General features: G+C 41.9%; 1 protein-coding gene across 1 annotated transcript in view; it reads left to right on the forward strand.

The window, feature by feature from the left end:
- The first annotated feature begins 4,910 nt into the window (after nucleotides 1-4,910).
- Nucleotides 4,911-22,686, forward strand: part of LOC118640269 (tetratricopeptide repeat protein 28-like) — a 46,609-nt gene continuing 28,833 nt past the window's right edge. Inside the window, exon 1 of the mRNA XM_036277218.1 lies at nucleotides 4,911-5,006. Within this exon, the coding sequence (XP_036133111.1) occupies nucleotides 4,911-5,006 (96 nt within the window). The remainder of the gene's footprint in view (nucleotides 5,007-22,686) is intronic.

Genomic DNA, 22,686 nt, shown 5'->3' on the forward strand with positions numbered 1-22,686 from the left:
AGAGTAGTCAGACTTGGAGACAGAAAGTAGATTGGTGGTTGCCAGGAGCTGGGGTAGGGAGTTATTGTTTGATGGATAGAGAGTTTCTATTTTGCAAGATGAAAAGAGTTCTGGAGATGGATGGTGGTGATGGTTGTACAAAAATGTGAATACTTAATCCCACTGAAATATATACTTAAACATGGTTAAGGTGTTAAATTTTGTATTTTACCACAATAAAAACAAAAAGATACAGAACTAGATAAGTTGTAAAATTCATTATTTTCCTGATTTTAGGAAGGGGACATGGCACATCAGCTGTATTATGTGTAATACCAAGCAGAGCCTGTAACCAAGTATTGATATTTCTGCAGCAGATATTCATAATAAAAGGGATAGAGAAGACTTTAAGGCCTATCAGACATTTCTGTAAAATGAGTTATGGTATCTGTTTTTGGTTTGGGTTCTAGAAATGCAGATAAGGGTGTGTCCTATTGACCCAACAGTGACTAAGGAGGCCCTAAGTGAAGCCCCTCCCTTCGGCTTGTTTAGTCCTGAAAGTGATTCTATGGGCTAGATCCCCTGACCACTGTTGTGTTTAGGTGACTTGTCCAGTGTCATACAGTTAGTTAGTGGCAGAGCTGGGACCCAACCCAGATCTTTTTGACTCTAATGTTCTTCATCTCCTTAGTCTCATATTTAATTAGACTCAGGGATGTTGACTCTGATAAAACTCAAAAGAGACTGATGTCTAAATCTTGAATGCTCGTGTGTTAAATTATAGGTGGGTACAGCCCCATGATCTGGAAGTTGGGACACCTTGGTTGCAAAGAACAGGAGTCCCATTCAAGTTACTTCATGGGAAAGGGGATTTGTTTTCAAGGTTGCAGATGGCTGGATCTGGGAATCATCAGGACCCCAGATAGTTCTAATGGCTGCTTCCTCTTGTCTCTTTGATCCACTCATTTTCCTTCTCTTATAACTTTGGTTGATGCTAGGCCACATTGTAGCTTGCTAGCCATGCCATAAATTGAGTGCCTTGGTGCAGATGCCACTGGTGAGCCAGTCAGGACAGGGTCAGGAGCACACAGCTGTTGTCCCAGGCAATGGAAGGTAGTGGTTGGTAATTTCCATTAGAAGGGTGTGCAAGCATTCTGAAGCTTGACTGGTGTGGTGCCTGGGGACTAGATGGGGATTTAGGTGGTTTTCATATTTAAAGGAATGTGGCTGAGATTGCCAAGTTAGATGGGGTTTAGTTCATTTGAATATTTAATGTTAAGGCTATGGTTTCTTAGGGCATTTTCCCCTCTGGGGCAGTCCATCAGCCCTTCTCTGTTTCCAGAGCACTTTGTATTAGCTCCCTCTGATTATACCTACCATGGTAGGCTGACTAATGTCCCCCAAAGATGTCCTCATCATAATCCCAAGAATTTCTGAATATGTTCCTTTACATAGAAAAAGAGACTTTGCAGTTAGGGATCTTGAGATGGGAGGATTATCCTTTCCTATCTGGGTGGACCCAATGTCATTACAATGTATTTTATTTTATTTTTAAGAGGGACCTAAGAGGAGTCAGAATCAATCAGAAGAGATGTAGTGAAGTGTTTTGAAAATGGAGCAAGAGGCCAAAAGCCAAGGAATACAGGCTTTCACTAGAAGCTGAAAATAGGCAAGGAAATGGATTGTCCCTCAGAACCTCCTGAAGGAACCAGTCCTTACACCTTTAGCCACGTGAAACTATCAGAATAAATTTGTGTTTTTAGCCATCCCAATTTGTGCTAATTTGTTATAGCAGCCATAGGAAACTAATAGACTCATCAATGGAGAGGTATCAGGTGCTGATCTGGGGCCACCCAACATTCATTTTATAACTTCACTCATTTTTGGGGGTCCCCCTACCCCATGAAATCATGGGGGGAGTGGGAGATGATAAAGTAAGTGTCTGCCTGCCTGACCTCCACTATGGAAGCTGAAGGGGTCCTTAGAGGCTCTTTACCTGGTAGAGTGCCTTCCACTGGCCCCAGCTGGAGATGATCACAAGATTTTGAAAATTGAGCAAATGGATGACACATTGGTGGTAGGAGCAATACTGTGCTAATCAGAGTTTTCTGCATTTTCTGACTTTGGCTTTGGGCAAGTTACTTCAAAATGGGTGCAATGAGAGTATTAACCTCATATGGTGTTCATGAGGATACAGTGGTAGGTTTATTAAAAATGCCTGGCACATAGGTGGTAAGGAATCCATCAGTGTTGGCTTCCATCATTAAAGGTGGGAGGGCCACATAAGTAGCCAGAAGAAGCCATAGAAAGTTCTTGAGCAGAGAAATATCTGTTTAGCTTTTTGGAGGGCACATAAGATGGGTAGATAATTAAGATACCTTTGACAGCCCTGGCTGGTTTGGCTCAGCAGTTGGAGCGTCGGGCTGCGGTCCAGAGAGACCCGGGTTCAGTTCCTGCTAAGGGCACGTTCCTTGGTTGCAGTTTGTCCCCGGCCCTGGTTGGTCGTGCGGGTGGCAGCCACTCGATGTGTCGCTTTCACGTCGATGTTTCTCTCTCTCTGTTCCTCTCTCTCCCTCCCACTCTACCTGAACAAAAAATGGAAAAATGTCCTCAGGTGAAGATAAAAACAAAACAAAACAAAAAAGAGTCATACATGCCTGGCCGGTGTGGCTCAGTGGATTGAGCATCATCCCATGCACCATGAGGACACAGGTTCGATTTCGGTCAGGGCACATGCCCAGGTTGCACAGGCTCAATCCCCAGGAGGTGTGCAAGAGGCAGCTGATTGATGTTTCTCTCTCACATAGATGTTTCTATCTCTCGCTCTCCCTCTCTCCCTTCCTGTCTAAAAAAAAAAAAAATCAATAAAAACAACAAAAAAAGATACCTTTGACAAAGCAGATTTGAGAAATGCCAGGCCTAGAGTGAGTGGTAGGAGCAGAGGTAGAGGGGCATTTCCCAGTGGCTGAAGTAACTGCCACTTCCTTCTGAAGAACAAGCATCTTGCTCCATGGTGTACCTGCTCTATGCCTAGGTGATGGTGCAGTGGACAGCTCTTATTTGTGCCAGTCCTGTACCTGATGCCTCTTGTGCTAACTGCATCCCTATTTTTGTCTAGGGGAGGCATCTCTCTCCCTACTTGCCCCTACCCCATGTCCTTCAGGAGGGGTTAACCCTGCCTGCTTCCTAGAGGGGCTCCATATAGCCAGGTCTGGCCAATCTTGTGACTGGCTCAGGCAAGGGCATGTGACCGCAATGGGTGCAATGAAAGTTAACACTGAAACTTTGGAGGGAATTGTTAGGAAGCTCTTGCTTTCCCGGTCAGATATGAGGTAGGTCAGACACCTTCACGACGGGGATCTCATCATTTTAGAGATATCTTTCGCCCAACATTTCTTGAGTGTGGGACACTATGGGAAAATAAATGTAGGAGAATGAAGCAATCTCAGGGAAGCAGAACTGAGATTGGAGAAAGACAGGCTACTGTTTCAGCACCTGGATCTAGCTATGCCTGTAATGAGGCCCCGCCCCAGGACTTCTCAATAGGCTCCCTTTTTTGTTTTACTTCGGTTGAGTTGGCTTTTTTTTTTTTTTGTCACTTGTATCTGGAAAAGACCAGACTAATAAATTCATTCAACCATTTACTAACTCCGAGACACTTGGAGACTCCCCACCCCCACCCCCCACTAGGGAAAACATTCTCTACTCCTGTTTTTCTGCCAAGTTTAGGGTTTTCAGAGGGGTTTGGGGCTGAGAATGGAAAGCAAAGATGTGGGAAGTAACAGTCCTTCCAGCTCCAAGGTTGAGTTAACCCCTCCCAGCTAATTATACCACAGGGTTTGGGAGCAGAATACTTTTCATTAAACTTTTAGGAGTTTTGGAAGGATAGGGCTGGAGTTATACTAGTGAAGCTTGGAGAGCTTGGTGTGTGCTAGGCATTGTGCTCAGGGACATGCCTGCTCATCTGAAAGCTCATCTCAACTTGGCCTGTTACTACTGCCACTCTCCCCTTTGAAGATTAGAAATCAAGGCTCTGACTGGGTCAAGTGACCGCTTCAAGTTTTCCCAGTTTGTAACAGGTGGAGGCAAGACTTGAACTGAGATTTCCCTTCTCAAGAGCCCTTTGCGTTAAACCATTAAACAAATATATTTAAGAGGTCTTGTCATTGGGTTACCACTTGGCACGTTTTAGGCGCGGTGTTGACACTTTATCTGGATTATTTCATTGAGTCTTCCCAACAGGCCTTAGTTGTCGGACCTTCCTGATTAAGGAGAAACAGACCCCCGGGGTACCGGACTTGAATCACTCAAAGGTTAGTGGAGATGCGGGGCTCTTAACTCAGGGTCTCCATGGAGTCTGGATCTCCCAGAGCCATGGGCATTCACTATGCTTCTTGCTCACGCACGTGCTTGCACACCTTCACGACGGGGATCTCATCATTTTAGAGATATCTTTCGCCCAGCATTTCTTGAGGGTAATTCCCTCCTGGTCCTCCTGGCCCCAAGCCCCGTGCAGCGGTGAAGCAAAAGGTGCAGTGTCGGGAAGGGGCCAAGGAACCTGGGCCTGGGGTCGTCCTCAGTGCAGCAGGCGGCCGCGCGAACCCATGACGGTGAACACTCCAGCCTGGCCGGACGGGTGCGGAGGGGGTGGGCGCGACGCCGGGAACAGCGGACGGCTCCGAGGGCACGAGGCGGGGCAAGCGGGGAGGGGGCGCGGCGAGTGAGCGCTTGCGCGGTGGTGGTGGTGGTGGGGTTGCGCGGAGGCGCGCGGGGAGCGGGCGCAGCGAGTGCGCGCGTGCGTGGTTGCGGGGGCTGGTGTGGGTTGCCGCGGCGGCGCGCGGCACGGCGGGAACATGGCGCGCGGAGCCGGCGCGCGCGCCTAGCTGGCGGGACCGTTAGCTCGAGGCAGACGCGGCCCGGGCGCCGTGGGGATGGAGCAGTCGCCGCCGCCGGCGCTCGAGCCAACCCCGGGGCCGACCCCGGCACGGAGCCGTAGGCGGCGGGAGCCCGAGTCGCCGCCGGCGCCGGTGAGTGCGTGAGGGGCGCGGGCCGGGAGACTTTCTTTGTGAAACTCCGTCGGTGCGAGCCGGGCCGGGCCTCGGCGGCTGACGAGAGCCCGCGAGGCGGAACCCGCCCCGCCGTACGGGTTCGAGCCCCGCCTTGCATCGCTGGGCGGCGGGAACTGGTATCGCTTGTGCGCCTCATTTTTTTCGGGAGTATGTGTGCGCACGACCAGTTTCGGGGAGCGGTATACAGTCGGCGCCTAATGCACGTGGCGCCTTCGCCTTACCTTCGTTCTTTCGGGACGGCAGGCCCCAAATCCGGGCCCATGGGAGAGGTAGACAGCAGCCGCTGGGAGACAGGTGTCGGCACAGTTGCGGGAGGCTCAGGTGTAGACAATCCTGGTGGAATCTCAGAGAGTGAGCTGTCCGACCCAGGAAGGAAGCAAGTCTGCCAGTGGCTTAGTACGGAGTGATTTCGGAATGCTTTACACCCACCCCAGCTTCATGGTGTGTTTGGGATATTGGTCAGGGTGAAGGATGCTTAGCGAAATGGACTTTGGAGGTGTGGCATCTTGCTGGAGGATGGGATGGGATGGGATGGCCCTGAGCATGGGGCTCTCAAAACAGCCTGGATCATACGAGCGCTTGACGAAAGTACAGGCGTCACAACTTACCCCAGGCCCACGGACTCTCCAAGGCATGCAAGCAGATTTTGAATTTTTAACAAGCTCCCAAATTATTGTGATCAGGCAAATTTGGCAAGCACTATCTTCCTGTGAGCAGAGGGACCTGTTCTGTTTATAGCTCACCATGGCATCCTGGTACCAGGTGCAGTGCTTGGGACGTGGTGGATGGTCAATAAATACTTGTAGGAAGACTAAATGACTTAGGGTGCTTCCAAAATAGTTCTTGAGACACTTTCAGGAGCTTTTTGAGATTAATGACTGTCAGGTTACCGTATAATGTAATTTTTATCAGGTCCCAACATAACTTTTGTGACTGTTTATAATGCCTTGTTTTTAGTATGTTGTAGGCAGAGCAGGGTGTACATTGCTTAGTATAAACCATCAACTATGTATACCCTAGCTAGGTTAAAACTAATTCTCAAACAAAATTCTGAATTAAAATATGCATGTTTTGCGCTGGCCAGTTTGGCTCAGCAGTCAGAGAGTTGGCTGGCAGACCAAAGACTTGTAGGTTCGATTCTGGTCAAGGGCGCGTACCTTGGTTGCAGTTCGGTCTCCAACCCTGGTTGGGGTCCTGCGGGAGGCAATAAGTCGATGTGTCTCTCTCACGTAGATATTTCTCTCTCTCTCCTTCCCTCCCTCCTATTCTATCTGAGGATAAATGGAAAAAAATATGCTTGGGTGAGGATTAAAAAAAAAAGCATGTTTCTTTCTCTCTATCATTTGGGAACACTAGGCTTACAGTATTTTTCTTCCTTTGAGGCAGGTAATTATTTACATTTTCATCAAAGCAAATCTGAATTACTATGTATTTCAGAAAAGTTGGAAATTTGCTTAAACCTCTGAATATTTCTCCTCTGTATGTGATATTTTGAAATTGAGATTTTTGTTTGGTTCAGAGTCAGTGCTAAAATAGAATAGTTTGATTGGACATTATTTGATATTTCAGGGGCTGTTTTTTCACTTTTTTTGAATTTTAATAGTTGATTTCATTTTATTAGTTTCTTTTTTGTTCACTGACAAAATGTGAATGTATAGGAAGACAAGACTTTAGGAGTTGAGATTGTATCTGAGTAAGTATTGAAAAATTAGGTGCTTTATTGTCTCAGTGTGGCTGGCATTTTTGTAGTTTGTGTGGATGTTATTTTTTAAAGTTTTAAACCTGAGATATAATTGACATATAACTTATTAGTTTCAGGTGTACAACATAATGATTTGATAATTGTGTATATTATAAAAAGATTACCACAGTCTAATAAACATCACCACACAAAGTTATACATTTTTTCCTGTGGTGACAACTTTTAATATATACTCTCTTAATTTCCTCATATATGATACAGTTATTAACTATAGTCACCATGCTGTACATCACGTCCCCATGACTGATGTTTTTAAAAAGTATCTTTAAAAAAAAGAAAGCTTTGTTGCCCTGGCCAGTTTTGCTCAGCGGTTAGAGCCTCGGCCCTCAGACCAGAGAGGCCCTGGTTCTGATCCTGCTAAGGGCACGTGCCTTGGCTGCAGTTTGTCCCCGGCCCTGGTTGGGGTCGTGTGGGGGGCAACCAGTCGATGTGTCTCTCTCACATTGATGTTTCTCCCTCTCTCCCTCCTGCTCTATCTGAAGGAAAATGCAAAAATGTCTTCAGGTGAGGATTAAAACACACACACACACACACACACACACACACACAAAACCCCAGCTTTGTTGAGATACAATTCATCTACCATAGATTAATCTCTTTAGTGTACAATTCCCTGTGTATAGTATACTCACTATATATCTAACATCCCCATTATCTACTTTTAGAGCATTTTCATCACCCCACAAAGAAATCCCATACCCATTACCATTCCTTATTTGCCTTTCTCTCATCCTCTGGCAATAACCTACTTTCGGTCTCTGAATTTAACTATTCTAGACATTTAACATAATGTAACTTATAATGTGTTGTCTTTTGTGAGTGATTTCTTTCACTTAGCACAGTTTCTTTTGTTTTGTTTTGAGGCTCAAGCATGTTGTAACATGTATCAGTACTCCATTCTTTTTTATTGCTGAATATTATTTCATTAAATAAGGGTATACCTTATTTACCACATTTTGTTTATTCATCTGTTGATAGACATGTGGATTTTTTTCTACTTTTTGGTTATACTCATCTTTTGGTATTTGTGGGAGATTAGTTCCAGAACCCCTACACATAACAAGATCCCAGGATGCTCAAGTCCCTTATATAAAATGGTATAATATTTGCATATAACCTGTGCACATATTCCTGTGCACATATAACCTGTATACATTAAATCATCTCTAGATTTCTTATAATATATAACACAATGTAAATGCTATATAAATAATTGTTACACTGCATTGTTTAGGAAATACAAGAAAAAAAGTCTACATATGTTTAGAGGTAACTGTCCTAGGCTTAACTACATGATACATGTTAGTAACAACATAACTTTTTAATTTTATTTTTATTTTTATTTTTTTTAATGAATTTTTATTTATTTTTTTTTGTTACAGACATTTTACCTTTTTACCCCGTTGGCACCCACCCCCCCCCGTCCCCGGCTTAGTTGTCCATGTCCATTGGTCATGCATACATGCATATAAGTTCTGTGGTTTATCTCTTCCCACCCCCCCACCCCCCATCCCCTCTTCTGAGGGATGTCAGTCTGTGCCCTACTTCCATGTGTCTGGGTCTACTGTATTCCTCAGACTGCAACATAACTTTTTTATCTGAATATTTTCAATCAGTGGATGTGAAGCCCATGGATACAGAGGGTTAACTGTATTATGAATAATGCTGCTATGAACATTTATATACAAGTTTTAGTGTAGACATGTTTTAATTTTTCTTGGACATATCCCAATTGGTGGGTCACATGGTAATTCTATTTTAACCATTTGAGGAGCTGACAAACTCTTTTCTAAGGCACTGCATCATTTTACATTCCCACTAGGATTGTGAGGATTCCAGTTTCTCTACATTCTTTTCAATACTTGTTATTGTCTGTCTTTTTTTTTTTTTTTTTATCATCACCCAAGGACATTTTTGCATTTATCTTCAGATAGAGCAGGAGGGAGAGAAGGGGGAAGAGAGAGAGAGAAACATCGATGTGAGAGAGACACATAGACTGGTTGCCACCCACACAACCCCAACTGGGGCAGGGACAAACTGCAACTGAGGTATGTGCCCTTAGCGGAAATTGAACCCAGGACTCTCTGGTTTGCAGACCAACACTCTAACCGCTGAGCCAAACCAGCTAGGGCTATTGTCTGTCTTTTTAACTTTAGCCAACCTAGTCGGTGTAAAACGAGATCTCGATGCAGTTTTGATTTGCATTTACCTGATGACTAATGATGTTAAGAATAATTTGTTGTGCTTATTGGCCACTTCTTTTGGGAAGTGTCTATTCAAATCTCTGTCTATTTTTCTTGAAGGGTGCAGAGTCCATTTAAAAAAATGTTTTATTGATTTTTTCTTTTTTTTAGAGAGAGGAAGGGAGAGAGAGAGAGAGAAGAGAGATACATTGATGTGAGAGAGAAACATTGATTGGCTGCCTCCTGCACGCCCCCTACTGGGGAGTGATCTCGAAAGCTGGGCATGTGCCCTGACCAGGAATCAAATTGGGACCTCTCAGTCCATGGGGTGATACTCAATCCATTGAGCCACACTGGCTGGGCTGGAGTTCATTTGCCATTTGTGTGTGGTGGGGGGCAGGGATTATGTGATTTTATTTGCTTTGCTATTGATCTGTATAGTTTTGGAGGATATATGTAGAAATTTGAATTTAAGGAACCAAAGGATCTAGGAATTTTTTACAATCTTCCTCCAGCCTGTGGAATTGTCATTTTATCTTTGTGATTCTGTCATTTTTTGCCTTACATATTTTGTATTGTTAGGTTTGTTATATATTCTTCTTTATTGTTGAAAGTATTACAGATGTCCCCCCTTTTTCCCCATTGACCCCTTCCTTCCCACTCCTACTCCCCTCCTGTCTTCCCCAGCCTAATGTCCATGTCGATTAGTTGTGCATATATGCATGTAAGTTCTTTGGTTTATCTCTTCCCACCCCTCCCACCTCCCATCCTCTGAGGTTTGTCAGTCTGTTTTCTACTTCCATGATTCTGGATATCTTTTGGTTGACAGCTTATTTTGTTCATTATGTTCCATTTTTAAAAAAATTTAATTGAAATTTTTTTGCAATTTTTATTAATTTATTTTTGTTACAGATATTTCTTCTTTTTCCCCTCTAGACACCCTCCACCCAATCCCACTCCCCCACCCCCTCCCAGCATTGTTGTCTATGTCCATTGGTTACACATACATGCATATAAGTTCTTTGGTATATCTCATCCCTCCCTCTGCTCCCCTCCTCTGAGATTTGTTAGTCTGAACCGTACTCCTTTCTATGTCTCTAGGTCTCTTTTGTTTATCAGCTTATTTTGTTCATTATATTCCACAGATAAATGAGATCATGTGGTATTTGTCTTTTCCGATTGGTTTATTTCTCTTAGCATAATACTCTCCAGGTCCCTCCATGTCGTGTCAAAAAGCAAGAGATCTCTCTTTCTTACAGCAGCATAGTATTCCATTGTGTATATGTGCCACCTTTTTTATCCACTCATCTACTGATGGACATTTGGGCTGTTTCCAGATCTTAGCAATTGTAAATAGCATTGCTATGAACATAGGGGTGCAAATATTCTTCCTGATGGGTGTTTCAGGCTTCTTAGGATACGTTCTAAGAAGTAGGATCACTGGGTCAAATGGCAGTTCCATTTTTAATTTTTTGAGGAAACACCATATTATTTTCCATAGTGGCTATACTAGTCTGCATTCCCACCAGCAGTGTGCTAGAGTACCCTTTTCTCCACATCCTTGCCAGCATTTGTTGTTTGAGGATTTGTTGATGGCTGCCATTCTGATGGTATCATATAGTAATTTTAATTTGCATCTCTCTGATGATTAGAGATGCTGAGCAGTTTTTCTTTACTTTTTTTTATCCTCACCCAAGGACCTTTCTGTATTTATCTTCAGAAAGAGTGGGAGGGAGAGGGGGAGGAAGAGGGAGAGAGAGAAACATCAGTGTGAGAGAGACACCTTGACTGGCTGCTACCCACACGACCCCAACCAGGGCCAGGGAAAACCCCAACCGAGGTACAAGCCCTTAGTGGGAACCGAACCCAGGTCTCTCTAGTCCGTGGGCTCACGCTCTAACCGCTGAGCAAAACCAGCCAGGGCTGTTGAGCATTTTTTCATGTGTCCTGACCATTTGTATGTCCTGTTTGGAGAAATGTCTATTCAGGTCCTCTGCCATTTTTTTATCCTCATTCAAGGACTTTTTTCCAATTTTTGTTCAGATAGAGTGGGAGGGAGGGAGAGGGAGGGAGGGAGAGAGAGAGAGAGAGAGAGAGAGAGAGAGAGAGAGAGAGAGAAACATCGACATGAAAGTTACACATCAAGTGGCTGCCTCCCGCATGACCTAACCAGGGCTGGGGACAAACTGCAACCAAGATACGTGCTCTTAATGGGAACCAAACCCGGGTCTCTCTGGACCGCAGGCCAATGATCTAACCGCTGAGCCAAACTGGCCAGGGCCTCTACCCATTTATTAAATTGGATTGTTTGTCTTCCTTTTGTTGAGTTGTATGAGTACTCTAAGTATTTTGGGTATTAATCCCTTATCCAATGTATCATTGGCAAAAATATGTTCTCCCAGAGAGTAGGTTCCCTTTTAATTTTGATGCTGGTTTCTTTTGCCATGCAGAAGTTTTTTAGTTTGATGTAGTCCCATTTATTAATTTTTTCCTTTGTTTCTCTTGTCCTAGGTGATGTATCAGTGAAAATTCCACTGCATATGATGTCTGAAATTTTTCTGCCTTAATTTTCTTGTAGGATTTTTATGGTTTCATGAATAACATTTAAGTCTTTTTATCTATTTTGAGTTTATTTTTGTGTATGGTATAAGTTGGTGGTCTAGTTTCATTTTTTTGCATATAGCTGTCCAATTTTCCCAGCACCATTTATTGAAGAGACCGTCTTTTCTCCATTGTATGCTCTTACCTCCTTTGTCGAATACTAATTGTGCATATTGACCCAATACTAATTGGGTCAATATCTGGGTTCTCTGTTCTGTTCCATTGATCTATATGTCTGTTCTTGTGCCAGTACCAGGCTGTTTTTATTATGATGACTTTGTAATATAACTTGATATGTGTTATTGTGATCCTTCCCACTTAGTTCTTTTTCAAGATTTCTGTGGTTATTCGGGTTCTTTCTGATTCCATATAAATTTTTGGAGTATTTGTTCTAGATCTGTGAAATATGCTGTTAGTACTTCAATGGGGATTGCATTGAATCTGTAGATTGCTTTGGGTAGTATGGACATTTTAAGGGATGTTGATTTTTTCGATCCATGAACATGGTATATGTTCCCACTTTTTAACATTTTCCTCTATTTCTTTTTTCAATTTTTTTTTTTTATCCTCACCCGAGGACATTTTTTTTCGATATTTTGTTCAGATAGAGTGGGAGGGAGGGAGTGAGGGAGGGGGAGAGAGAGAGAGAGAGAGAGAGAGAGAGAGAGAGAGAGAGAGAGAGAGAAACATTGACGTGAAAGGGACACATGGAGTGGTTGCCACCCACACGACCCATTTAGGGCCGGGGACAAACTGCAACTTAGCGGGAACTGAACCTGGGTCTTTCCAGACTGCAGACGCTTTAACTGCTGAGCCAAACCAGCCAGGGCTATTTCTTTTTTCAATGTTCTGTAGTTTTTCTTTTTTTTCTTTCTCACTCGAGGACATTTTTTTGTTTAGATAGAGTGGGAGGGAAAGTGAGGAAGAGAGAGAGGGGGAAACATCGATGTGAAGGGAACATATCAAGTGGCTGCCACCTGCACGACCCAACCAGGGCCGGGGACAAACTGCAACCGAGGTACGTGCCCTTAGTGGGAACCGAACCTGGGTCTCTCTGGACCACAGGTTGAAGCTCTAACTGCTGAGCCAAACTGGCCACGGCAATGTTCTGTAGTTTTCTGAGAACATATCTTTTACCTCCTTGGTTAAGTTTATTCCTAGGTATTTTATATATTTTTTTGTTGCAATGGTATATGGGATTTTTTTTTTTTTTTTTCCATTTTCTTTCTTAGTGTTCATTATTGGTGTATAAAAGTGTCATAGATTTCTGGATGTTAATTTTGTATCCTGCTACTTTGCCAAATTCATTTATTAAATCTAGTATATTTTTGATGGAGTGTTTAGGATTTTCTATGTACAATATCATGTCGTTGGCAAATAATGAGTTTCACTTCCTCCTTTCTGATTTGGAGTCCTTTTATTTTTCTTCTTTTTTAATTACTGTAGCTAAGATTTCCAGTATTATGTTATTGATTTTTTTTTTTTTTCACAGAGAGAGAGAAAGAGAGAAGATGGGAGAGAGAGATAGCAACATTGAAGTGAGAAGAGATACATTGATAGGCTGCCTCCTGCACAACCCCCACCAGGGATTGAGCCCACAACCCAGCCATGTGCCCTGACTGGTAATTGACCTGGGACCTCTCAGTCCATGGGCCGATGCTGAATCCACTGAGCCACACTGGCCGGACTCCAGTACTGTATTAAATAAGAGTGGCAAAAGTGGGCATCCCTGTCTTGTTCCTATTCTTAAGGAAAATGCTTTTAGTTTTTTGCCCATTGAGTATGATGTTGGCTGTAGGTTTTTCATATGTGGCCTTTATTATGTTGAGATATGATCCCTCTATTCTCACATTGCTGAGCGTTTTTATCAGAAATGGGTGCAGGATTTTGTCAAATGCTTTTTCAGCATTTCTGGATATGATCATATGATTTTTATCTTTCATTTTGTTTATGTGGTGTGTCACATTTATTGATTTGCGAACATTGTACCAATCTTACATCCCTGGGATGAATCCCACTTGGTCATGGTGAATAATTTTTTTAGTGTATTGCTGGATCCAATTTTTAATATTTTGTTAAGGATTTTGGCATCTATGTCCATCAGGAATACTGGCCTGTAGTTTTCTTTTTTTATAGTGTCTTAATCTAGTTTTGGATTTAGGATTATGCTGGCCTTATAAAAAGAGTTTTGAAGTCTTCCTTCCTCTTGAATTTTTGGGATAGTTTGAGTGGAGACCATTTTTTTCTTGAGTTATTTGTCTTTTTATTAATTGAGTTTAGGAATTATTTAAATATTCTGGATGCTAACTCCTAATCAGATATATGATTTGTAAATATTTTCTTCCATCCTGTAGGTTGTCTTTTTACTTTTTTGTTGCAAACAAAAGTTTTGCAATGAAGTCCATTTACCTATTTTTTTGTTGTTGTTGTTCTTTATGCTTTTGGTGTATCTTAGAATCCATTGTCAAATCCGAGGTCATGAAGGTTTACAAACCCTTATGCTTTATTCTAAAAGTTTTAAGTTCTTAGCCCTTATGCTTAGGTTGTTGATCCATTTTGAGTTATTTTTTGTGTAAGGTAGTGGTTCAGATTCATTCTTCTGCACATGGTGATCCAGTGTTACCAACACTATACATTGAAAAGAAAACTGTTATCTCACTGAATGGTCTTTGTACCCTTTTTGAAAATCAACTGACCATTTATTTCTGGACTCTCAATTCTATCACCTATTCTCATGCCAGCTCTATAATATTTGATTACAGTAGGTTTTTAATAGGTTTTGAAATTAAGTATAAGTTCTGTAACTTTGTTCTTTTTCAAGACTGTTTTGGCTTTTCTGAGTCCCCGTGTTTTAGGATCAGGTTATCAATTTCTGCCAAAAAATAGCTGGGATTTTTATAGCAATTGTGTTTAATTTGTCTTTAAAAAAAAAAAATTACTGTTTTGAGAGAGATAGAGAGGAGGGAGAGGATGGGAGGCAGAGAGAGAGAGAGAGAGAGAGAGAAAGAAAGAGAAAGAGCCTGACCCGTGTGGCTCACTGGTTGAGCATCAACCCATGCACCAAGAGGTCACCGGTTTGATTCCTGGTCAGGACACACGCCCAGGTTGTGGGCCCCATTCCCAGTGAGTGGCATGCCGGAGGCCGCCGATCGATGTTCTCTCATCGATGTTTCTATCGCTCTCCTCTCCTCCCATCCTCTCTCTCTAAAATCAATAAAGAAAAAAAGTATATAAAAAAAAGAGAGAGAGAGAGAGAAACATCAGTTTTTATTGTTCCACCCATTCATGCATTCATTGATTGACTCTTGTATGTGCCCTGATTAGGGATTGAGCCTTCAACCTTGTTGCATCAGGACAGTGCTCCAACCAACGGAACTACCTGGCCAGAGCCAAATCAGTCCTTTCAGTGATGTTTTGTAGTTTTCTGATCCAGCTCTTGTACTTCTTTCAAAAATTTATTCCTAAGTATTTTATTGTTTGATGCTGTTGTACATGAAATTCTTTTTTAAATTTCATGTTGTATTGTTCATTTTTCATCTTTAGTTCATTGCTATGGTGTAAAAGAAATACAGTTTAGTTTAGGATATATCTTTTAACTTCATCACTTAATGGTAGACGGATCCAATTTTCTGTTTCAAATCTTTTCCCCCAAATTAGTGAAGAAGAATCATCTTTGAAAGCTTAAGTATAGATGCAGATCTAGATTCACATCTCTAAGTTTGGCTCTTCTTCTTACTAGTTTGTATGTGTTTTGACAAATTTTAACTGTAATACGTCTCAGTGTTCTCATATATGTAATGGAACAATAATATCTATCCCAAAGAATTGTTCAATAAAAGATAATGTAAGTAGGTGTTTAGAACAATGCCTTGCATGTGGTAGGGATTTGATATATATTGTTTAACTTCTTGTGTTAATTAACTCCATTTAAAAGCATGCCAGAAAACAAAAAAGCAAACAGCACCAAACCAAACAAAAATAACCAAAAAAAAAACAACCCTCCCTAAAATAAACAAACCTAAAACCACAGACCCACACACACATTAAAAAAAACAAAAAAAACAACCCACAAAGAAAAAACCTCAAACAGAAACCTCAAACCTCTTCCTGTTTCTATCACTTTTCTATGACCCAGGAAAACTCTATACGTGCTTGAGGAATATTGAAAGACAAAGTCTCGCACACCTCACTGTTGCATTATAAAAGCTTGCTAAATCTAAGCTGCTTATAGGGTGTTTGACAATGTATTTGTAATTACTATAAAAAATAATAAGTATAACTCAAAGTTGTTTGTTTTTATCCCATAGTTCTTAATTAATGTCCTGGTCTTTCACTACTTATTTCTTCTAAATGCAGAAGCAATATTTTTAAAAATTAAATTTGATGGTTACCATTCTTCTTTTGGATGATTGCTATCATAAAAGAAACAACTTTGTTAGAGACAAAGGTTGATGTTTGAACTTAAACTTAATAGTGCTTTTGGTGTCTCTTCAGTAGGTAGAGTAGATTGTTACTTTTTATGGGAAGAAATCAGAGACACAATATAACTCAAATATGATGCTTGGAACATTGTGTTCATTGAATGTATATTCACTGTGAATCAAAGAAAATAAGTGTTTGCACTGGAAATACTATTTTAACAATAAAACCTTACCTCCCAAATCACAACTATAATTAAATTTACACTGTAGTTGAAAAATAAAAAAAATTATAACCTGTAAAACTACAGATTGATAACTCACAGACATTTCTATAAGAAAATTTAAAATCAGGAACTTCCGGTCAAGATGGCGGTATAGGTAATTGGAGTACTCGCTCCCTCCCACAACCACATCAGAATTACAACTAAACTATAAAAGAACCACCATTTAGAACCGCCTGAAATTGAGTTGAATGGAAGTCCTACAACTACGAAATTAAAGAAGCCACATCTAGACTGGTAGGAGGGGCAGAGGTTGGTCCCACACCCACACGTGGCAAATAAAAATCAGGAGGGTCCAGCTGGTGTGGTTCAGTGGTTGAGCACTGTCCCATGCACAAAGAGGTCGCCGATTCAATTCCCAGTCAGGACACATCCCCAGTGCGGGGCATGCAGGAGGCTGCCAGTTGATGTTCTCGCTCATCAATGTTTCTATGTCTCTCCCTCTCACTTCCTTTCTCTCTAAAATCAGCAAAGGAAAAGAAAATTCAGGAGGGATACCTCAGCTGTGAAGGTCTTCCCTGAAGAGCAAGGGGTCCCTGTCCCACACCAGGCCCTCAGTTCAGGGTTCCAATGCCAGAAAGAGAAGTCCCCATAACTTCTGGCTGTAAAAAGCAATGGGAATTGAAGCCGAAGTAGGCTGAGGCTGCTGGAGTCCCAGACAGTTCCTCTTAAAGGGCCTGTGCAAGGACTTACTGAGACTCACTCAGACTCATTCCCTCCAGGCTCCACTGTGGAGGAGGCAGCTTGAAAGACACCAGAGATGTACAGGAAAGAACTGAGTTGTTTGGCATTGGGGAGACAGTTGGAGAGGAAGTTTTCTCCTGGACAGATGTGCTGGTGGAGGCCATTGTTCTTTTGGTGAGCCTTTCCCTCATGGGGTAGGCAGACAGTGCCATATCTGGGACTCCAGCAACATGGCTCACACTGTTTACCTTGTCCTGGTGATTCCCTGAGGCCCTGCCCCACCCAGCTTTCCGGCCCACACAAACTGTTTCCTGTGGCTTTACCATAGGATTGCCTTGTCTTGACTCCTGCTTCAGGATTTTCCTAAATTCTCTCAAATAAGCAGTATCTGGCCCCAGTGAGCTCCATACCTCTTGCTAAGTGCCCCCAGTCTTGGCACTAGAAGTAGCCAACCTTAGTTCACTCTTTGTAACTTATGGCTGGTGGCCCTGGGTAGAACACAGGCAGTGGCTGACCTTGCCCCAGAGGTGGCACACCCAGTGGACAACTTCAGACGTTGAAGCACCACCCCCAACCACCTTCACAAGTGACACACTCATTGAGTGGACTCAGTGGGTACCAGAACCCTGTAAGTAAGTAAGTCTTACTCTATGTGGTAGGCCCCTGCACAGCTGATCCTCCAACATAGTCAGAGGTCAGGGGTCAGTGGTCATTGGGCATAGCAGCCAGTCCTTATAGCTAATCAGCCTGAGTATATCCCATTGATGTGCCAACAGCAGTCAAGACTCAATTGCAATAGGAGGGTGTACAGTCCACATGAGGGATGCACCTCATGGGCCCAGCTGGGGTGATCAGGGAGGCTGTGCCACTGGACCCTACAGGCCACCCTATGAAGCCTAGGAGACATAGCAACTCTACCTAATACATAGGAACAAACACAGGGAGGCAGCCAAAATGAGGAGACAAAGAAACATGTCCCAAATGAAAGGACAGAACAAAACTCCAGGAAAAGAATGAAATGAAACAGGTAAGTAATCAATCAGATGCAGATTTCAAAACACTGGTTATAAGGATGCTCAAGGAACTTAGTGAGGACCTCAAGAGCATAAAAAAGAAACCAGTCAGAAATGAAGGATGCACTAACTGAAATAAAGACTGATTTACAGGGAATTAATAGCAGATTAGGTAAAGCCAAGAAGCAGACCATGGAATTGGAATGTAAGCAAGCAAAAAACACCCAATCAGAACAGCAAAAAGAAAAAAGAATCCAAAAGAATGAGTATAATGTAAGGAGCCTCTGGGACAATATCAGGCATACCAACATTCACATTGTGAGGGTGCCAGAAGGATAAGGGAGAGAGCAAGAAATTGAAAACCTATTTGAAAAAAAAAATGACAGAAAACTTCCCTAACTTGGTGAAGGAAACAGAAATACAAGTCCAGGAAGCACAGAGTCCCAAACAAGATGAACCCAAAGAGGTCCACACCAAGACACATCATAATCAAGATGTCAAATGTTAAAGATAGAATCCTTTTTTAAAAAAAATATGTTTTTATTGATTTTTTTTAAGAAAGATGCCCTGGCCAGTTTGGCTCAGCGGTTAGAGCGTCGGCCTGCGGTCCAGAGAGACCCGGGTTCGGTTCCCGCTAAGGGCACGTACTTCGGTTGCAGTTTGTCCCCGGCCCTGGTTGGTTGTGCGGGTGGCAGCCACTCGATGTGTCCCTTCACATCGATGTTTCTCTCTCTCTCTCCCTCCCACGCTCTCTGTACAAAAAATGGAAAAATATCCTCGGGTGAGGATAAAAAAAAAAAAAAAAAAAAAGGCAGGAAGAAGGGAGAGAATCATTGATGTGAGGGAAACATCCATTGACTGCCTCCTACACACCCCATACTGGGGAATGATTCTGCAACACGGGCCTGTGCCCTGACTGGGAATCAAACAAGGACCTCTTAGTCCATGGGACAATGCTCAATCCACTGAGTCACACAAGCTGGGCCAAAGAGAGAAACTTAAAAAGAAAAAAAAATTTTTTTTCTTTATTGATTTTAGAGAGAGAGAAAGGCAGAGGGAGAGAGAGATAGAAACATCAATGAGAGAGAACATCAATTGGCTGCCTCCTGCATGCTCCCCACTGGGGATCAGGCCCACAACCTGGGCATGTGCCCTGACTGGGAATCAAATCAGCGACCTTGTGGTGCATGGGTTGACACTCTACCACTAAGCCACACTGGCCAGGCCAAAGAGAGAATCTTAAAAGCAGCAAGAGAAAAACAGTTACCTTCAAGAGTAGTCCCATAAGTCTGTCAGCTGATTTCTAAAAATAAACTGCAGGCCAGAAGGGAGTGGCAAGAAATATTCAAAATGTTGAAAAGCAAGGACCTACAACCAAGATTACTCTATCCTGCAAAGCTGTCATTTAGAATCGATGGACATATAAAGAGTTTCCTAGACAAGAAAAAGCTAAAGGAGTCTATCACCACCAAACCCGTATTTTTAATTTATTTTTTTGAATTCTCACCCAAGGACACTTTTTGCATTCATCTTCAGATAGAGCAAGAGGGAGAGAGGGAGGAAGAGAGAGAGAGAAACATCGACGGGCTGCCATCCACATGATTCCAACCGGAGCCAGGGACAAACTGCAACCCTGGTATGTGCCTTTTTGCGGAAACTGAACCCGGGTCTCTCTGCACCATGGGCCGATGCTCTAACTGCTGAGCCAAACTGACCCAGGGCCAAGCCAGTATTATATAAAATGTTGAAGGGTCTTCCTGAAGAAGAAGATCTAAAATATGAACAATAAAATGGCAATAAATACATATCAACAACTGAATCTACAAACAAAACGAACCAGCAGAAAAGAAACAGATGTGTAAATACAAAGAACTTTTTGTTGATTGTCAGTCAGGATGGGGGTTGGGGAAATGGGCAGAAAGGTGAAGGAATTAAGAACTACAATTGGTTGTTAGACTGATGGACCTCAAAGGGAAGAATGAAGGGGGTCAGGAAGGTAAACCAAAGGACTTATATGCATAACCAGTGGACACAGCGTGGCGAAGGCAGTAGAGCAGTGGGAGTGATGAGGAGGGGGTCAATGCGGGGAGAAGGGGGACATCTGTAATACTTGCAGCAATAAAAGTAAGTTTTGAAAAAAGAATTTAAAATCAAAGTTGATTTTTATTTTAATAAAATCCCCTTTTATTATCATGAAAGCTAAATGACTGCATTGTATAAAATTAGAAAATATAAGACAAGCAAAAACAAAACAAAACCCCATAATCTTACTCATACAGTGATTGCTATTATCAATACCTAACACATTTTTTTTCCTGGAGCTTTTTCTGTGCATCTTTCTAACAATAGTTACACATATTCACACAAATGCATATAGGCATTTTAACTTGAATATGATAAAACAATCCAAGATGCCTTTAATTTTTATTATATTTGAAATAATCTTTATTTAGGTATAATTTACATACTGTAAAATTTACCAATTTTAAGTGTATAGTTTTATGAGTTCAGAAAATATATACAGTTATGTTATTACTATCAGCGTCTATAGAAGTAATAGAAAGTTGCTCTTTTTTTTTTTACCGAGTACTACTCCATTGTATGTTCCTGCACTTTTTTGTTGTTGTTATTTTTGTTAATCCTCACCCTAAGATACTTTTCCATTGATTTTTAGATAGAGTGGAAGGCAAGGGGGTGGGGGGAGAAAGAGAAAGAAACATTGATGTGAGAGAGGATTGCCTTCTGCATGGCCCTGACCTGGGCTGGCATCAGGGGATTTCCTATACTTTTTATTTTATTTATTTATTTATCCTCACCGGAGGACATTTTTCCATTTTTTTGTTCAGATAGAGTGAGAGGGAGAGAGTGGAAGAGAGAGAAACATCGATATGAAAGGGACACATCGAGTGGTTGCCACCCGCACGACCAACCAGGGCCGGGGACAAACTGCAACCGAGGTACGTGCCCTTAGCGGGAACCAAACCCGGGTCTCTCTAGACCGCAGGCCAATGCTCTAACCGCTGAGCCAAACTGGCCAGGGCCATTTCCTATACTTTTTATCCATTCTGGTTGATGGGCATTTTAGTTGTTTCCAGTTTTTGGTAATTATGAATAGAGCTCCATGAACATTGACATACAAGTCTTTGTGTGTCATATATATATATCCACATACACACATACATACACACATATTTTGGTATGTACTTAAAGGTGGGATTGCTGGTTTGTTTGATGAATATATATAGATATTATTTTGAAACCTACTTTTTTTTCCAGTCAGCGATCCCCTCTATTTTTTCATTTAAATTTTTTCCAACCTATTCTAAAATGTTTTTTAAAGTTGTGTAAAAATCAGTGTCTATGACCTAGCTGGGTTGATCATTTGGTTGGAACCTCCTCCTGTACATCAAAAGGTTGCAGTTCGATTCCTCATCAGGGAACATATCTGGGTTGCTGGTTCAGTCCCTGGTCGGGGTGCATATGGGAGATAGTTGACTGATGTTTCTCTCTCTTTCTCTCTCTCTCTCCCCCCCTCTCCTCCCCTCTCCCCTCTTCCCCCCTCCCCCTCTCCCCTCCCCCTCTCTCCCCCTCCCTCTCTCTCCCCCCTCCCCCTCTCTCCCCCCTCCCTCCTTCCCCCCTCCCCCTTCCTCTCTCTCTAAAAGTCAGTAATAAAAAAAATATCCTTGGGTGAGGATTTTTAAAAAAAAGTGACTATTGATTAAGAAAATATTTTTAAAAAATCAGTATCTAATTCAGGACCATGCCTTAATTAATGCCACTTAAGTTTCTTTTAATGTAGCATGGTCCCTTTTTTCATGACAGTGACTCACAGAAGGGACCAAACCAGGTGTCCTATCTTGTCCAGTAGCTTCCATGTTATATCATTTATCTTAATTCTCCATTTTCTATAAAGTTGAAGCTGTATAAGCAGACTTTATGGATATAACTTAAATATTTTTGACTAGATCATATTATTGGTAATGTCTACTTAATGTTGCAATATAAGGCTTGTTTTATTATTAGTGTTTTCTTTCTGTTGAGAAAGGGCAAGTAGTGATGTCCCCCTATTCTTTATCTAGTGATCAGAGACGAGATACTTACTAGAGACCAAGAATAGTGTTGGGAAACTGAAAAAGTGATAACAATAACTAGAGAATAGAACAGGAAGAGAGGGGGAAAGTAGGTATTATAGTATGGTTCTAATTGCCCTTACAGTGACCACTAACAAAAACCTTTTTTTAATGTTATGGCTATATTACCTCTAGGAGAGGACATTTCACTCTGAAGAACATACATTATTTTAAATGATTAATAGTGTAAAGTTAACTTGTGGTAATCTGAAATGTGATTTGTTGAGATTCTGGTGTACAAATAACTGATGATTTGTAATGAGGATGAGGTACTAATTTTGTGGACAAAGAACAGGTTTGCTAAGAAATAGCAGGTAGTCCAAGTAACACAGGAAACCTGACTTTGTGTTGTTGTTTTACAATAGTAAGAAAAAAGGAAAGGTTAGCTGTGACTGTTAAATAAGGAAAGGCATATTATTGTATATGGGTTCCCATTCCATGATTATGTATTTGGTATTTTCACACTTTTATCTGGCTAAGTTTGTCATAGTGGAAGTTCAAAAATTACCATGGTCGTGTTTCACTTACTATGGACTTAGTTCAGGAAATGTTAGGAAAAAATT

The sequence above is a fragment of the Molossus molossus genome, unplaced genomic scaffold (assembly GCF_014108415.1).
Source record: "Molossus molossus isolate mMolMol1 unplaced genomic scaffold, mMolMol1.p scaffold_m16_p_22, whole genome shotgun sequence".
Taxonomy (NCBI): Eukaryota; Metazoa; Chordata; class Mammalia; order Chiroptera; family Molossidae; genus Molossus; species Molossus molossus.